Genomic DNA, 18,255 nt, shown 5'->3' with positions numbered 1-18,255 from the left:
CTGGAGCGTGGGCAAGAGCCTGGGAATAGGAATGAGCACTGAGGTGGGAGTCTGAATGTAATAAGGCTTTGCCACTGACTTGCACCCTTGCCCTCTCTGGCCTGTTTTCCCACGGGTACATCTGAAATGTGCATTGAGCTCCCTGGGGCAGACACCATTCTGGGGACAAGGCAAAGTTGTTGCACCCATGGAGCTTAGGTACCAGTAAAGGAGCACAGGTACCACAGGTCAAGTGGTGAAAAAAATCTATGAACAGTAAAGTGGTATGACAGGCAGAGAGTGAGGGATCCGAGATGGTCTCACTTACAAGGTGAGAGAAGCAGAAGACATGAGGAAAGGGGCCATGAGAGCATATTTTGGGCAGAGAGAAGAGCATGTGCAAAAGCCCTTGAGGTGAGCCCATGCTTGAGGAGGAGAGAGAGAGAGAAGGAAGGAAGGAGGGAGGGAAGGAAGGAAGGAAGGAAGGAAGGAAGGCAGGCAGGCAGACTGGCTGTAATAGAAATGTAGGGGAGATGGAGGCAAGGGCAGGTACGGCCTGCACAATGTGGCTGAAGACCCCTATAAAGACTCTGCATTTTACTCTGAACTGCTCAGTGGGCTCTAGGGGGCACCTGGGTGTGGGTGCAGAACCCTGCTAGTGCTCGCAGAGGGAGAAGGTGCCAGAGGCATGCACTTTTGACCTCCTCTCATTTACCCAGGCATCTGGCTAGGTCCCTCAGGAAGAGACAATAACAGGGCAGGGACTAGTGAAGCATATAAAATCAGAAGTAAGGGAGGCACTTGGCTCAGGCACAAAACTTAAGGTCAAAAACCTCAGTCATTAAGAAAAAGCAACAACAATAGTATTTTTCTGCAATATATTTAAAAATCAAAATCAATGCAAAAAAGTCCATGATGAACAAAATGCTAGGTTTGGGGTGGGAATTGAACCCAGGACTGCCCTACCACTGAACCACATCCCCAAACCTTTTAATTTTTTTTTTTTATATTGAAACAGGGTCTCATTAAATTGCCAAGGTTGGCCTCAAACTTGCCATCCTCCTGCCTCAGCCTCCTGAGTCCCTGGGATTACATGTTTGGGCCACCACACTTCATTTGGCCTTATTGTTGTGTGCATTAAAAATATATATATATATATATATATTGCTTTAAAATATTATGTATCTTGCCGGGCATGGTGGTCCACACCTGTAATCCCAGCAATTTGGGAAGCTGAGGCAGAAGGATTCCAAATTCCAGGGCAGCCTCAGCAATTTAGTGAGACTCTAAGCAATTTAGGGAGACCCTGTCTCAAAATAAAAAAGGGCTGGAGATGTAGCTCAGTGGTTAAGTGTCCCTAGGTTCAACCCCTGGTACGTAAAATATAAATAAAATGTTATGCATCTTGACACCTTTTAAGTTTTGCACCCCAGGAGAGTAGCTCACTTACATTGCCCTAATCCTGGCCCTGGGTGACATGAAGACTGGGTTACCAAGTAAGGGCACCTTGATCATCACTCCTGAGGTTCAGAAAGGAACTTACCCAGAGAAACATGGCGAGTGGGGAGACGCTGGGATTTGAACTCTAGTTCCATGTCAAAGCCCTATGCCAAGTTCCATGCTCTGTGCTGTTCTGAAATGCTGATTGTCATGAGTGTTCACCAAAAAAAAAACACAAACTTTTTTATTCACACACAAAAGTTCATGTAACTTTAAAACTCAGCTTGCTGAATCCTTACACACTGAGCACACCTGTGTAGCCAGCATGTGGGATTAAATTGAAAGTGTATTTTACATTTCCAACACAACAGACATTATTACTGGGTCAGATTCAGAGGGCTTTTGAGATCACGCAGGCAACTTCAGAACAATAAGGCTCCAGGTCTGGGCTGACACGGAGTTTAGGGGCCCTGAAATGGGACTGCGAAACTAAGGGAGGGAAGGGTAGGATTGAGATCTGTGGTTGGGGAGAGGGCAGAGCGAGATCGTGGGCCTGTTCTTGGAGGCAGGAGGGGCCTGCCCGGGGGCCCAGGTAAGCCGGTAAGAATGCTGCGGCTGCCAAGCCCTAGCGCGGGCGGGGCCGTGACTCAGCTCGTGCCAGGAAAGGGGAATGCACCTCTCCAGCTCTCCCAGCGTCCCGATCCCGAGCCAGGCCAGGTCCCCGCAGAGAGCAGCCAGTCCGGGAGGGCGGGACCCCGCCTCCCCGCCCGCCCCGCCTCACTCCGGGCCGCAGCACCCGGGCCCATCGCGGGGACGTGGCCGCGGGTGGCGAGAGCGCTGCTGGCGCCGTGGGGGCGGCCTCGGTTCTGGCCCCGACGGCGCCGCGAAGACCTGCGAGCGCCGTAAGTAGCGACTTCAAGGACTGTGGGGAGACCAAAGAGAAGCCCCCGAGTCCCTCGCCCGGCTCTCTCAGTCCAGCTCCACCCTTCCAATCCTGGCTGTAAAGCCCGACCCGAGAGGCGGCCTGGCGCCGCCGCCTCCTTCCTAATTGCTCCTTGGCCCTTGTGGTTGGGAGCCCAAACGCGGCTCCCAGGCAGCGCATCCAGTGTAGCTGAGACTCTGTCACCCCAGTGGGCTGTCCTACCTGAGGATCATCCCATGGGCCCACCCAGCCCCACCTGGCAGGCCACAAGCCCGGGATCTCAGGGGTCTGGTCCCGGGGTCACCATGAGAGTCCTGCACCTTCTCCGACTTGACTGACGGCGGCTCCTTCCAACCACCAGGGCTTACAATTCCAGATGTGCTCACAGCTGGCCCTGCTAGAAGGGGCTCCCTCCTTTCTGCACGTACCTTCGTCTTAGAAGGCCTGGAATTTCAGCCTGGACCCCAAAGAAAGGCTGAATTCCGAGAACCTCTTTTTTGCTTCCAAAGTCGGTTTTCTGACACGAATTCCCACGCCCAGCTGCTAGGGGTGGGGGATAAGCGATGCCAACTCAGGGCTGCTGTAGGACAGGGGAGGTGGGGTAGTCACTAGCCGGATTTCCAGGAGGGGGAACTTCTAGGGAGTTGAGTTTGTGGTCCCTGAGCCCCAGACCCAAAGCACCCAGCTTTGGACCCAGAGCTGAGACCGAAGCGAGCGGCCAAAGGGTACCCGAGGAACTGACCATTCTCATCTTTGGGACGATAAAATTTGGGGACTGAAATTATTCAAACAATTGGCCCGAGGTGGGGTGTCTCTCTTTTCTTTCTTTCTTCTCTCTCTCTCTCTCTCTCTCTCTCTCTCTCTCTCTCTCTCTCTCCTGATTTTGTGCAAACTTACAGAATTTGGGACCAAAGGAAAACGCAGCCCCTTGTGCAGCCAACAGGGCCCTGGGCCTCGGGAGGCGGAGATTTGGGGAGACTGGGGCCCGGCTCTGAGCGCAGGGAGGAAACGAGCTGAGTCGGCTTCCTGTGGGGGCTAGGGCCTCGGACTCCCCGCGGACAGACGTGTCCGGCCGGGCAGCGCCGAACTCCGTGCGGGGGAGGGACCTGGTGTGTGGGGGGGGTGCGGCTGCGAAGGCGAGGAGGGGGCGGGGACAGGGTGGGCCAGGGAAGAGGGGAGGGCAGAAGAGAACAGGGGAGGAGCGAGGGGGCTGAGCGAGAGAAGGAAGAAGGAAGGGGCGAACGACGCGAGCTGGCGCCGAAATGAGAGAAAGCAGCGAGTGAGAGGGGAGGGGGCGCCGGGCGAGACCGTGGAGCCGAGCGGCCCCTAACCCGGCGCCCGCTGCAGGCGCGCATGGCGGGCGGGGCGCGCTGATCCCTGCAGGTCAAGAGTAGCGCACAAGTGAGTCGGTGGCCGAGCGGATTGGCGCGGAGGCGCGCGTCGGAGCTGATCTTCCCTGCTTGTCCCCCATTCCCCCGCACGATCGGGAAAAGGTCGGTCGACCCTATCTGCTGAGCCCTATTTTCCTTAGGTCCCGGGCCAATGTCCCAGGTGAGCGGCCAGCACCCCTCTCGCTGCGACGCGCCCCATGGAGCCCCTAGCGCAGCTCCGGACCCAGGTAGGACCTGGAATGTTGAGCGAAGCTGGACGGGAACTGGGCGGGCTGGTGGGGAGCAGTTATTGGGGCGCAGTTCTCTTGCGCTCCCCAAGACCCCGGGAGACGGTTCTGGGGGGGATGGGTGGGGGTGGGGCGAGAATTCTGGGTACTGGGGACCTGGTCCAAGGACAGTAGAGGGCTGGGGCGAAGAGGCAGGGCCCCTAACAGAGGCGGCGGCTGCGCCAAGTTGGCTCTAACTCTCGCGGCCACACCACCAGACACAGACACACACACCGTGGTGTCTGTCCGTCCGTCTGGGATTTGTGGCCCGACCGTTTCTGCCCAGTGTGTAAATATTTATGGGGGCCTTGGGCGGGCGCGCGGCGGGGTGGTGTCTGAGTTCTTCTCTCCTTCCCTTCCCCCAGCCCAACCAGCGCCGAACGCTTCCCGAAAACTTTTGTCTGCCACGAGCGGCTGCAGGACCGGGCCCCTCCCCTCCTTCTTGCCATCTCCTCTCTCGCTTTCCTTACCTCCCCAATGGCCAGTCCCCACCGCCTCTACCCTACAGGCACAAACACATACACACACACACACACACACACACACCACACACACACCACACACACACACACACACACTGTCAGCAACCTCGTGAAATGCCCCTCCCCCTCCCCCCAGGGAGTCCAACCTACTCATCCCATTCCCTTCGGAGCCTCCTAACGCAGGAAGGGTTTGCGACTCCCTGAGGGGGTCTGGGCTAGGGGTCCTGCAGAGGGTGGCTCCCAGTTCCTTCCCTTTCCTGTACAGATGTGTCCCTGAGGCTGGCAATGGAAGTCAGGGTCGCGAAGAAGCCAGGAACTTATGGATTTCAGGGACAGGGTGTGGAGTGCAGAATTGTAACATGGATTTCATGACTTGAGCCCCTCCTCTGTTAGTCTGATGCTCTGCCTCCCCCCCACCCAGTCCACCCGCCTTTCTTTTCCTCTTTGACTCTGAATAATGAGGGTCTGCTCCTGCTTCTAGCCCTAACTTCCTGTGGTGATCTTCTGTGATCTCAGCCTCCATATCTACCCACAGGGGCTTGTCTGCCTGTTTGGAAAGTGAATCTTAGTTTACTGCCTAGTGTGGACCCCCACAGTTGGGGAGATGGGGATCTCCTAAACCAGAGTGAGGACAGTTGGGAAATGTCTGGCCAGCATCTAGCAGCACATAGATGAGACCACTGTGTCTGCCACCCTTTTTCACTAACCCTGAGTCCCTGCTCTTTCTATGAGGCCCCTGGATCAGGAACGTTGACTTCTGGGGAATAAACCAGGTCAAGAACTGGGCTCTTGCTGGGTGGGGTGGCTCATGCCTAATCCCAGCCACTTGAGAGTCTGGGGCAGGAGGATCACAAATTCAAGGCCAGCCTCAGCAACTTAGTGAGACCCTGTATCAAAATAAAAAGGGCTGGGGATGTAACTCAGTAGTAAAGTACCCCTGGGTTCAATTTCCACTAAATTTTTCTCTCCCCTCTCTGTCTCTCTCTCTGTCTCTCTCTCTCTCTCTCTCTCTCTCTCTCTCTCTCTCTCTCTCTCTCTCTCTCTCTCTCTCATACACACACACACACACACACACACAAACAGAGAGAGAGAGAGAGAGAGAGAGAGAGAGAGAGAGAAGAACTGGACTTCCTCAACCTGGAGGAAGAACTGGGGGCAGAGGCTGGGAAGTTTTTGTGTCTGGAGCCTTCTCCATCCCTCTCAGCCTCTCGCTCCCTTCTCTTGCTCAGCCTCCTGCCTCCTCCCATCCCCTGCTTCTTCCTCCCCTGTCCATTCTCTGCTTGTCTCCTCTACTTCCCCCTCCAAGACCCCCTTCCTCATCCGACCTGTCCTGAGCTCAGCAGCTGAAGTGGGGGCTGTGTGCTCAAGACAGGACCCCAGTCCAGGGTGGGAAACTGGAAGGGTTAAACTCTGGTCTGTAATTTGAGGCCCCCCAGTGCCCCAGGAAGCCCCCTCCCCAGCCTCGACTGAGCCAGACAATGTGGCTTTCATAACAAGAGGCCTTGCTGGGCTGCTGCCTTGGGAGAATGAGCTTGCTGCCCAGGAAGCCCAAACCACAGGACACCCAGCCAAAACCCCACCGCACCGTGCCTGGATCTGAGACCAGGACCCGCTAAGCTCCCTGCCCTTGCCCTTGCTCCCCATGCACCCACAGAACAGCAAGGCCATAGCACTACCCCTAGGGGCCCTATGGGTCGCACAGCCAGGGAACAAGTTGGCCCCGTTCTTCAGCTGCCCAAGATGCAGACAGGGCACAAGGGACACGCAGGGCAGCTCTGGTTGGGGCAGGTGGCCAAGCCCTCACACCCTTGGCTCCCCCAGTGGCCTCCTCCCCACCCATCCTTGACAGTCTCCGGAGCCTGGCTCCCTAACTCACAAGCAGATTTCTGCCCGGCACTGGGGCGTCACATTCCTGTACATGCTTCTAAATTGAATTTCCTGGGGAATTGGAGCCTTTGGACCTAAAATAAAACCAACCAGACCCAGCCTAACTGGCAGCTCAGGCCCTCTCCAGTCTCAGCTGGGTGACCCAAGACTGACTAGGGCATTCACATTTACCATGTGCACATCAATGGAGTCCATCTTCTCCAGACTTCTTGGGGTTCAAGGACTAATGCCTCCCCAAATCCTCCGTGCTGTGTCTTTCTGTCTCCTTCTCCTGAGTTGGGGCATCCTGAATTTCAGATCAGGCATGTGCGGAGGATGTCAGGCAAAGGAGTAGACATCACCCCAAGGGAGGGAGGCAGGGAAGGCTCAGGGTCTATAAGACTAACAAGTTATAATTCACAAGAGGGGACACAGGTGCCAACTTCTTACCAACCAGACCATTTGGAGGAGGGACTCCTGGCTCAGGGGTAAGAGAAGCTTTCTGGAGGAAGAGATGGAGCTCCAACCGGGGCAGGAAGGCTGGGCTAGATTTGGAGAGTGTCTGGAGGAACAATATAAGCACAGCTGGATTGGTCACAAGGCCAGGGGATGGCCCAAGGCCATGGACAGGTCAGTCTGCTTGGAACACGGGACCTTTGAACATTGATTCCACTGAAGACATCAATTGAAGTCTTGAGTGGTAGACCAAGGAGAGACTGAAGCATGGAGTTCCAGATCAGAAGAGGTCCTGATCTTCTCTCTCCAGATATGGTCAGAGCTCCAAGGAAGGAGCCCAGATCCACTATCCACAAAGACAATGGAGGGGTCTGGACTTGAGGGACCAGGTGTAGGAGCTCTGGAACATGGGCTGTTCCCCACACCAGTCCCCCTGGGTTCTGTTCAGATTTGAAGTGAGCCCATCCCAACTGGAAGAGGTCCCCCTATTCCTTCTTGGCCCAGGACCACCCCTTGACTTGGGGGACAGCAGGCAGAGGGAGCCCCTCAGCCTTCCTCTTGGGTTTATGGATTTAAACATAGCACTTCCCCCTGCTTTGGGGGTTGGCTGTCTTTTACAGAACTCGGGGCATTGCCCAAGGCATCCATGTTGGGGGTGGCAGTACTCTGTCAAAGGGGCTGTTGCCTTTCTTTGTTCCCCATTGTGGATAGAGACTCCTGAGAGGAGAAGTTGGGGACTTCTGCTCAAAGACACCAACAGCATGTTTGAGCCCCCTGTGCAAGTTGGAAAATGATGGCCCTGTAGGCAGGTGGAGCAGGGACATAGGTGGGGAGCAGATGGCACGTTCTAGGAGGATGGGGCTGCAACCAGAACCTCAGCACCCTCCATGAACCCCTTTGGCAGGTGTCTTCCTGCAAGATGCGAATTGCAATCCACACACTGGCTCCTCTTGACCTCTGCTGGCCACGTCTTCCCTCCATCCACTCCGCACTTACACCCTGCAGGACAGAGCAGTCTCCCCTCTGTGACTAGACAGGGTTGCCTCATAGTCATAAAAGGAAAACGGGGCTCTTCAGCCTCTTGATGTGCAAACCACAACTCCACCTGTGGTCTGGCTTTTCTCCTCTGCCTGCTCCAAGCAAGCACAGTGTCTGGGCCCTCAGGGACAGAGTCCTCTTTGCAGACTGGGCCTTCTTGCAGCTTCTTCTTCCTTCTGATTCTTTTTGTCTGTCGCTGGACATGTGGTTTAATCCCCTCTTCCTCTCTTCATGTGCTGAAGGGAGTTCAGTTCTTGCCACCTTCCTGGCTCCAGGTCTGTCTCTCTGTGTGACCAGGTCAAGACCACTGGATATGACTGTCCTCTCTACCCCATTTGCCCTCCCAGGTTTAAGGACCACGCCAGAATGTCATGGTCCTTAAATGGTCCTGTAGGACTGGCCACCTGAGACCTTGTTCTGGGTTCTTGATAATTTCCTGTTCCCGCCAGATTCCAGGTTCCCAGTCTTATGGGTGCTGATAGGAAGAGTAGAGGGAGCTGGGCACTTTGGGTAAAGTGAAGAAGATGGAGCTGGGGGCTCCAGTCTCCTTGAACTCTCTCTTTTCTTCCTCCCTAACTCTGAGGGCCAATAACAATATCACCCCCTATGTGCCCTGGTGACCTCAGGAGAAAAACCTGAGAATTGACACAGGCCTGCTGTCCCCCAGCTGTCATTCTAGGCTTACCAGCCACATCTCTCTCTCTCTCATTCCTGCTGTGGCTATTCCTTCTGGGATCTGGGTTCCTGCTTCTTTTCTCCATATCCCCCTTCTATACCGACGATTGTTTTGAGACGTGGCTTCTAGGAAACCCCCTGGGCACACACACCTGGACTAGGTGCCCATTTTTTGTGCTTCTTCAGTTCTAATCAATGCCCTTACTGCAACTCTTGCTCCTCAGTGTTTGTGACAGCCCTGCCCCAGCCTGACAGAGTCTCCTGTGGCTGTGACCTGGTACTTCTCATTCTGGGACACCTAGTGCTTGATATTGCTAGACATCTTGTGGATGCTTAATAAATGTTAAACCAAACAGCATGGCAGGAAGGGAGGGAGGGGAGGGAGGAAGGGCGGAAAAAAATAGGGAGAATAGGAGGGAAGGAAAGAAGGCAGCGGCCAGGGAGGAGGTGGTGGAGGTATTCTTGAACCACCCTGCATGATGGGGTGCTGCTGTGCATTTCATTTGCTCTTTGCACCCTTTCTGTGCAAGGTAATCTAAATTCTGATAACTTGTCCAAACTGGTAACTGGTTAAAAAGCAAGACTTGGACTTTCTAGCTCCTTGCTCAGGTCTTTCCATGACACCACGTGGGAGACCAGTTCAGGGCATGGGACCATGGCATGATCCTCTAGGGGCCAGGGTCTGGAGCTGGGCAGGGCCCTCCTTTCCTGAAAATTAGGACCCAAGTCTGGGCTTCCCTCTTCATGGAGGCTTGGTCCTAGCCCTCCAGAATGGTGTCTCTGCGGGTATAGACCAGGCTCACAGGTATGGACCAGGCTCGCGGGTATAGACCAGGCTCGTGGCTAGAGGAGGATCCATCTAGCACACAGTATTTTTTCCCCTCAACTCGCATCCCTGCCTGCCTGTTCCCTCTTGTCTCAGCCCTGTAATCTTCCAAAAGCCATTTGGCTACAGGATAGTTAATCCAGATGGCAAGGGGCGCTCTCAACAGGCCCAAGGAGCGTTGCCCCCCTGGAGCTCCAGGAAGGCCCTCAATACGTAACTGTGCAGCCCTCAGAAGTTGCAGGAGCCAGGCCCTTCCCTCCTACCTGCCCCAGCTCCAGGCAGGGCCTGTGGTTTGCCCTGGGCAGGCACAAGCATGCCCACTCGGGCCTGCTGTCCTTTGTGCTACCCACATGGGCCTCTGGAACTTTGGTCCCCCTGGCCAAGAGGGACCACAGTCTTTGGAACAAGGATTCTTCAGGGGTCCCTGAGGCTCAAGCCTAGGGAGGAAGGTTGGCCATTGGATTGTACCCCCAACCTCCCTCCAGCTCCCATCCCCCATGTTGGCATGCCCCAACCTTAATTGATCCTTCTAACTTGTCTCCTCCCTCTGTTCTCCTCTCCTCTTTCTCTCTCTCATTTGGAGATAGCTGAGAGAAAGACACGCATGTCAACGCCTCTGTTTTCTGTGACTGATTTCATCTCAATCCGGGAGGCCATTCTTCTCTGTATCTCTGTCTGGGCATCTTGTGGCGTCTTCGAGGGCGTGTATGGAAGGGTGTGTCTTGCACTCGGGGCTTCTAGCTGCTGGTTCCCTTCATCTTCCTCTGCCCACTCTCTTGGCTGTGGCTCCCCCAAGCCCTTTTGATCTCTGCATTTCTCCAAGTCTCTTGTTCCTATGTCTCCTCTTTCTTCCCACCTGGGGTATGTGTGAGTGCAGAGGTAGGCGGGAGGCCCTGTCCTCGCTGCAGCCTGGGTCCTGCTCCATGACTTTGCTTCTCAGGCCTCCCCAGCAGCGGCTGAGGCACTGGGAGCTCAGACTGCTCTCTGCCTCCCTCCCCCTTCTCTCCCCTTCTCTCGCTCTAGGCCTGGGGGCCCTGGTCCTGCCAGCTGGGGGGTTGTGGGTTTGAAGGTGGCTCCATTTCTGCATTCCAGCCACCCTACCCAGAGCCACTATAATTACTTGTGGCTGCGGTTCACCTCTTCCCCAGCGCTCCTGGGCCGCGTCCTTGACTCTCTTCCTGCCTGCTGCCCCTCCCTGCTCCTCACCCCCCAGGTTCCTCTCACTCCTCCTGCACCGCCATCCGCCTCTCTCTGACCCAGTTTCTCCGTGTCATGTTCTCTCTTCCTTCAGCTCGGCCCCTGCCCCTGTCTTTATCTTTCTCTCTGTCACTGACTTTCATGCTGTTAACATTTCCTGGGGTCTCCAGGGCTCTGGCCTTCTGTGCCCAGTCTCCCGCCTTCGATGCTCTCTTGCTTCCACCTCTCTCCGTCCCTTCTTGCTCTCTCCCAGCCACCCCCTTTGCCTGTCCCTGTCTGCCCCTGGGTGGCTGACTGTTCCCTCCTGCACTGTTCCTGCCCCTCCCTCCCTCCCTTTATACCTCCATCCCTGGCCCCTCCTCCTGATGCCACACACACATGGACATACCGCACACACATGGGCACACACCTTTGCTCACTCACGGGGTGGTAAACTGGGTACAAAGTTGCGGACTTACTGGGCATGTGGGGCCATGACCTAGGCCTCAGTCTGGGCAGACCGGAACCAGGGACTTGTACCTCAGTCATCTGCTTTTTTCCCCAGCCCAGACCCTGTCCCTCCTACCCGGGCTGGAGGTAGTAGCAGGACCTGCTCATCCTGCGGAGGCAGCGTCAGAGGAGGGCTCCCTGGAGGAGGAGGCACCCCCCATGCCCCAAGGCAGTAGCCCTGGGGCTCCCCAGGTCCTGGACAGCACTGACCTCGTTGTACCCACAGAAGCTGTGACGTGTGAGTCCTAGGGGGCCGTTGGGGTGGTACTGTGGGTAGCGGGGCATGTAGGGTGCCATTGCCACCTTTCTGTCGAGGAAGAAGACCTTCACTAAGTGGTTATTAACCTGGGCTCTAGGCAAGGTACTCCAGACAGGAGGGAAGAGGCACCCTGGCCTCCAAGAGATAGCTGGGGGCCGGCTGGGGTGGGAGCTGGAGCGTGATGCAGCCCCGCCCTTCAGGGGATCCAGGGCCAAAAGGAAGGAGAGACGCACCCAACTGCTCTGGAGAGAAAGGGACTCATTCAGCTCCGTTCCCAGGCCTGGCTCAAGGTCTCTATGGGAATCTTGGGAGGGAGAGAATTCTTCCCCTCACCTTCAAGAGCAGAGGAAGGGGCTGTGGGAATCATTTTATAATCACTAAAGCAAATCCCCAACATCCATTTTTACTTTCCAACTGTCTTCCCTCGAATGAGCTCATGTGCTCTCCCCATCAACCTGTAGTGAGGCAGGAGGACAGCTGTTGCCAAGCCCATTTTACAGATGAGGAAAGTGAGGCACAGAGAAACTGCTCACCCTGGTCATGAGCTGGGGGACTGAGGTTGTCTGGCCTGTGCTCTTTGCTGTGCTGCCCGCCCGGCTGGCATAGCCAAGGCAGGAGCTGCCTCCAGCCAGGGCATCTGGGGCTAAGCTGGACTCCCTGGAAGGCAGGATGCTAAGTCCTGCTACCACAGCGCCCTCAGCCTCTTCCAGACACACCCACCGGCAGAATTGAGAGAAGGAGGTCAGGGCTGAGGCCACAGAGGAGGGGGCCTGGGTGGGAGTGGGACAGACACTCCTGTGTCTGTGGCCCCAGTATTTGCTCTGTGACTCAGCCCCCACTCCCACCCCCATGGCCACCCCCCAGCTGAGGCCACAGGCAGGCTCTGTCTGCCCACACCTCCCAGAGCCCTCGGCTCACCACTCTCCCGCCCTCTGGCCACTGTGCCCATGTTTAGGCAGCAGGGCAAGGGGCACCGAAGCTGGCCAAGGACTCATCCCGGCCACCCTCTGTGAGGCCAGGATGATTCAGACCCAGCCACTTCCCATGGCCTTGAGCTGTTTACCCAGATGCCGGCTCCTGCCCCACGGTTGGCCAGAGGCCCCTGGCCTGGAACCTCTGCGGAGCCTGCCTCCTGCCTTCCCCCTGCTCCCCACTCCCTAGCTGTGGGAACTTTGGTGAGTTTTACCATTTCTGGCCTCACTTTTCCCATCTGTGAAAGGGGGCCAATGACAGATTTCTCATAATGGTTAAAGCAGGTCACCATTAGGTAAAGCCCTTTGTAGTGAACCTCATACACAATAACTGCTCAAAAGGTGCACGCTACCAGTTCTAAGAGTAGTTATTGTGTGACCCTAGCAGCTTGTTCCCCAACCCCTTGTCTCCCATCCTCTGCCCACTCCTTGCCCTCTAAGCCCCAGCTCCTAATCTCCAGGCTGACCCCACATCAGAGACTTCCTAGCTGTGTGACCTTAGGCAACTTACCGTACCTCTCTGGGATTCAGTTTCCTCATCAGTAAAAAATCTATAGAAAAGATTTCAGTGAGAGAATATTCAGCAAGTGCTTAGAGGAGTGGTTGGCATGCAGCAAGTGCTCAGTCAGTGCTCAGTGTTGTGACCTCCACTGTTAGGAGAAGGCCCAGCCCCTTTAGTCAAGGGGAACACTGAGGTCACTTTCCCTTGGCATCTGGGGTCCCCATACATCTCCCTTCTGTACAGATCAACCACTCAGGAGAGCATGGAGGGAGCAGGGGATTCAGACCTATCTCTGAGGGACTGAAGTGCCTCACATTTACAGAGAGCCCTGCTGGGGGTCCCAGAGCTCTCCTGACCTCTCTCAGTCCCCTCCCCACATCACCCACCCCCCACACACACACTCCTCTATTCACCCCCAATGGAGCCCTCCAGTTGAGGATCCCCTGAGAGAGGCCCAGGAAGGAACTGGGACTTGGCAGAGTCAGCTTCCTTGCACTCCATTGATAAAGCTCAAGTTTGGCCTTCAACAGGGGCATGGGGTCCTGGCCTTGGGGGTTTCCCTGCTAGTTTCCTCTTCCCTTCTCCCACCCAGACCCCAAGAACCCCCTCCCCAAATTCTCCCATCTGCCCAGAGGCTTGAGCCGGAGAGCTCAGGAGGAAGGAGCAGCAGATAGAGGGGCTGCTGTGAGGAGCCCCTGGATTCCAGGCGTTCATCTCCAAACAGATGTTTCCAATAAATCACCCAGCGCACCAAGGGCAAAAACAGCTGGGGGCTTGGCAGAGGCCAAGGTGAAAGTTAACTGCTTCGCTGCTGTCCCCCCCACCCCCACCCACTACCACCCACTACCACCACTCTAGACAAAATCCCAGGACTCCAAGAGCAAGAGGGTGGATTTCATGTGGCCAAGAACCTGGGGTCCAGGCTCTGAGCCCCGCCCCTGGCCTTGCACCCCTGTCTTTCTGGAATAGGCCCAGGACTAGGAAGGAGTGCGGACCTGGGCTTCAATCTGCTGCTGTTTCATGGTGTGGCTCTGGGCTGGTCAGCTCAGTTTCCTCATCTTCAGAAGATAAGTCTAACCAAGTCCCCTGGGGTACGTCTAAGAATGAGGCAGTCAGGATTAGAGCAGAGCTCCGTGTGGGAGGGGTGCTGAGTGGCCCCCACCTCTTGCTCATCATCCTTTTTTCTCATCTCTCCAGGCCAGCCTCAGGGGAACCCCTTGGGCTGCACCCCTTTATTATCAAATGGCTCCGGCCACCCCTCAGAGCTGGGCCATGCCAGGCGTGCTGGGAATGGTGCCCTAGGTGGCCCCAAGGCCCACCGGAAGTTGCAGACACACCCATCTCTGGCCAGCCAGGGCAGCAAGAGGAGCAAGGGCAGCACTAAATCATCCACCTCCCAGATCCCCCTCCAGGCGCAGGAAGGTGAGTGCCCATCCCACCCCCCAGGAGACCTGCAAACTCCATCCACACAGCCAGAGGCGGCATCTTCGCCTGGTGGTTACTGGTCAGAACAAAACCTCCGACCTCCTCGATCGATCTCTGCGTAGGGCCCAGGAGCCTGGGCTCTCAGAACTCCTTGAAGCCTGCTCCTGACAGTGAACCTTGTGCGAAGCATACCTGCTGGGTCCCTGAGGCACACCTGCATTCTCAAAGCCAATCCCTGCCTCTCCTGCTCTCTAGAATGAGGAATGGAGCCACCTGGGCTGATCCACTAAGCCCCCTCCTTCCTGGAATCAGAAAGTTTCCTCCAGGGGCAGGGTGGAGCTCAGTGGTAAAGCACTTATGCACCAGCCCTGGGTTCAATCCCTAGCACCACAAAAATAGAAAAGGAAAAGAAATTTTCCCCAAGGAGTGGACCCAGTGAAAAGCATATAATGTAATAAAACTTGACTGAGGCGTGGGGCAGGGCTGCAGGGTGCAGGGGGTGGTGGGTCAGAGGACCCGGATCCACCACCCCCCTGCTGATCCTGCAGGGCCACCCTGGCCAGCCAGCTCCCCTGCCCCTCCAGGCACCCATTCAACATGGGGGACAACTGCCTATAACTCAGTAGCTGCCTGACCTTCACCTTGCACATGTTGGGGGACCCTGGCCCCTTCATCTGCAAACAGGATTCAACGTGCACATTGGCACATATTTGGAAACCTTCCTGCCCCGTGGGGCAGGCTCTGCCCATAGTCGTATTTAACGTGGCCTGGGCATCTGCTATGTGCTGGGTACCCAGCCCGTGTCCTCACACAGTGTTCATGAGAGGCACAGATGGATCATCTCACACAATGCAACAGATGCAGCAATAAAGCCATGCACGGAGGATCATGTTAACAAGGGCACCCACACCGGCCCAGAATGCTGGGGAGGGGGGCCCAGGCAGGCTCTGAAGTAGTCTGAGCAAGTCTTGGAGCCTGAATTGGAGGATCTAGCCAGGGAGTTTGGCACAGAGGTGAGAAGTGGCTAGTGCAGTTAGGCTGAGGAATGAAGTGCAAAAGGAGAGGGAGGTTCCAGGCAGGCAGGGGCTCTGGGAGGGCCTGGTCAACCTTCCTTGGACCTAGACTGTGTCTGGAGGGCAATAGGGAGCCATTGAGGGTTTTAAACAGGGTGATGGCTCACTAGATTTGCATTTGAAGGAAACTACCCTACCCAGTTTGGAGATAGCTTCAAGGCCCTGCAGAAGACCCTCCTCCTCTGCACAGGAATGCAGGACAGGGTGAGCTCCTCCATATCAGAGTGAGACTCTCAGGTCTAGGGACCTGGGTCCTCTGCCCACTGGCCTGCTCTCCAAGAGGGCTGCCAGCTCAGCATCCAGCAGCCCACTGAGGGCTACAGCTGCAGGACTCCTAGCTCCACCACTCCAGCGGCCGGGTGCCCTCAGACAGGGTTCTGCCTTTATTGATTATCACGTATTCCCGAGCACTGGCTATGTACCAGGGGCCGTTCTAAGAATTTGTCATAACCAGTGAACAGAACACTCCAAGACGCCTGCCTGAGATGACCATCAGGGTACAGCCATAGTGTGGGGCCTGGGTCCTCTGGGGCAGGGCCAGGCAGTGCTGGAGTGCTATGGAACGGGGTGGTAGAAGCGCTCACCAAAAGGTGGCCTTTGGGGAAAGAAGCAGATGGCTTTTGCTCCGGATGAGGGAGCCATTTAATTCTTGTGAACAGAAGATGGTCTTTAAAGTCTGGCTCTGAATGGACAGCAGGTTTGGGGAGGGGTGGCCAAGGGCAGTGGGGCTCTTGCAATTGCCCAGGAAAGGGGTGAGCAGGGCGGTAGGATTCTGGATGTATTTTGGAAGTGACAGCTTCTCAGTGCCTCGGTTTCCTCATCTGTAGAGTGGGGCTAATAACAGTTGTCACATCATAGAGCTGTTGGAAGCTTAAATTAATTTAATCCCTCGCATTGCACAGTGCCCGGGACATGTTAGCACTCTCTCTGGGTGTCACTAAATAAACCAAGAGGGATTGGGCGCAGGGATTCCCACTCCAGACTGCCTGGGCTCCTGCCCCCACTCTTGAGGTGCTCAGTGTGCTACGCCCCAGGTCATTGCTTAGGAAGAAACGGCCTCCTCACAATCACCCCTTCCCAGAGCTGTGGGGTCTGACAGCAGGAGCCCTGCTGTGGCCGCTGTTGCTGGCTGCCTTTCTCCCCTAGCCGTTGACACCCGCTCCCTCCACCTCCCCGCAGACTGCTGTGTCCACTGTGTCCTGTCCTGCCTGTTCTGTGAGTTCCTGACGCTGTGCAACATCGTCCTGGACTGTGCCACCTGCGGCTCCTGCAGCTCCGAGGACTCGTGCCTCTGCTGCTGCTGCTGTGGCTCTGGCGAGTGCGCAGACTGCGACCTGCCCTGCGACCTGGACTGCGGCATCCTGGACGCCTGCTGTGAGTCGGCCGACTGCCTGGAGATCTGCATGGAGTGCTGCGGGCTCTGCTTCTCCTCCTGACCCGCCCCAGCCCTAGGGCTGCCCCATGAAGCTTGATAACCCCTCCGCTCCCAGCCTCCGCTCCCAGCCTCCGCTCCCAGCCTCCGCTCCCAGCCTCCGGGGCCCTCCCAGAGCACCAGCCCCAAGAGCAGACTGGGTGGGTGCTCTGTAGGGACACCTCAGCCAGGGAGCTGGGCCCACGACAGACAATCCTGCCCTCCCAGCTGGTTACCAGGGACCCCAGCACCAAGGATCTGGTGAGATGGGACAAGGGTGGGGGCCACTCTAGGACCAGCCACCAGGGCTGCGGAACACTGTGAAAGTTAGAGGAGGGGGCGGTGGAGGGGGGGCGTGTGCTTCTCTACCTCTCTAGTCCTGGTGCCCACCTCCCCTGCCCCCCCAGGCCTCGAGGACAGCAAAATGTGAAAAGATTCACCTGCCCCGCCCCAGCCAAGCCCCTCCCCGAGTCCTTTCCTGGGCTTTGTGGGGGCCTAGCCTATGCAGTGACCCAAGAAGCCAGGCCTGGACCCAGGGCCTGACGGGAGGGGGAACAGTACAGAAAAGACTGGAAGGGGTGGGGGAGGGTCTGTTTGGTTTATTGCTGTAAATACAGATATTTGTCCGTCTCTGCTCTGCTCAGGCTTGTGACTGATTTCCAAGGACCATAATGCTCCAAAGCAAACGCTCCCTTTAACCCCCTAACAAGCACCCCATTGGGTAACCCTTTCCTGCCCCCCCACCCATTCATGCTACCCCAGGGGAGGGAGGGAGGGGGTGCCCACTTTTCACCCTGTTCCCTCTTCCCACCAAAGGGCAGGAGAAATCCAGACAGGGAAGAGTTAACTTTGGCACAGGATTAATTGACCACAGATGTGTTCAGGTTTTGATTAATCAATCTCCTGCTGACTCCAGCTTCTCCAAGCTCTTCCCCATGAGTTAGTCCCAGGCATAGGGTGAATCCATGTTGGCAGCAGAGGGGTGCCCAGGAGAGGGTCACCTCAGGCCCAACCCACTCTGAGCCTGTACCTGAGTCTCACTGGGAGGCGGGCTAGGACTTGAGTGGGAGTTCATTTGGCCCCAGTCGCCAGGGGCTAGAGGAAGAGGAAACACAGAGGAGCGCAGAGGCCATCTGTCCAGTGCTGTTGGCGTGCAGACAGGAGGCCTGGCCAGCAGCCAGGTCTGGGAACTGCAGGATGGCACTCGGGGAGTGTGGACCCTGATGTGTGGCACCTCCCCTGACCCTGGACCTGGAGGAAGCCAGGAGGTCCGGGGAAATGAAAGGATGTCACTATGGTAGGGGATTTGGGTGCCCCGAGGAGGACCCAACTGAGGAAGGCCTTGGAAAGTGGGCACACAGGGACACCAGTGAGTGCTGCCTCCAGGTATGTTGGCTGGAGGGACTTTGGAGGGTGGGAAGGCCTTCGGAGAAAGGGCCCCGAGCCAGGTGCCACAGCACACAACTCAGGAGGCTGAAGCAGGAGGATCTCAAGTTTGAGGCCAGTCTGGACAACTGAGTGAGACCCTGACTCAATGGTGGAGCTCAGTGGTGGAGCGCCTGCAGCATGCGAGAGGCCCTGGATCCA

The 18,255-nt window shown here is 56.5% G+C and overlaps 1 protein-coding gene across 2 annotated transcripts; it reads left to right on the top strand.

Annotated features, from left to right (window-relative positions):
• Positions 1-2,222: 2,222 nt before the first annotated feature.
• On the top strand, positions 2,223-17,239 carry Mdfi (MyoD family inhibitor). 2 transcript variants are annotated; one of them, XM_046450730.2, is made up of 5 exons: positions 2,223-2,321; positions 3,873-3,959; positions 11,083-11,265; positions 13,957-14,181; positions 16,437-17,239. In XM_046450730.2, the coding sequence occupies exons 2-5, from the start codon at positions 3,884-3,886 to the stop codon at positions 16,691-16,693; spliced, it is 741 nt and encodes a 246-aa protein (XP_046306686.1). In that variant the 5' UTR covers positions 2,223-2,321; positions 3,873-3,883; the 3' UTR covers positions 16,694-17,239. The 2 variants fall into 2 exon arrangements, with proteins under 2 accessions (XP_046306686.1, XP_046306685.1); XM_046450729.2 differs by lacking the exon at positions 2,223-2,321 and adding an exon at positions 3,601-3,742.
• The last annotated feature ends 1,016 nt before the right edge of the window (positions 17,240-18,255 follow it).

The sequence above is a fragment of the Marmota monax genome, unplaced genomic scaffold (genome assembly GCF_021218885.2).
Source record: "Marmota monax isolate L192 unplaced genomic scaffold, Marmota_monax_Labrador192_F-V1.1 WCK01_AAM20220418_F8-fsc00127, whole genome shotgun sequence".
In the NCBI taxonomy this organism is placed as follows: Eukaryota; Metazoa; Chordata; class Mammalia; order Rodentia; family Sciuridae; genus Marmota; species Marmota monax.
This window is presented reverse-complemented; position numbering and strand designations above follow the sequence as displayed.

Excerpts from the sequence above, each read along its gene's own strand:
- Mdfi (XM_046450730.2), top strand. The coding sequence starts at position 3,884 with ATGTCCCAGGTGAGCGGCCAGCACCCCTCTCGCTGCGACGCGCCCCAT. Across the intron at positions 3,960-11,082 it reads TAGCGCAGCTCCGGACCCAG|CCCAGACCCTGTCCCTCCTA; the intron begins GTAGGACCTGGA and ends TTTTTTCCCCAG. Across the intron at positions 11,266-13,956 it reads ACCCACAGAAGCTGTGACGT|GCCAGCCTCAGGGGAACCCC; the intron begins GTGAGTCCTAGG and ends TCATCTCTCCAG.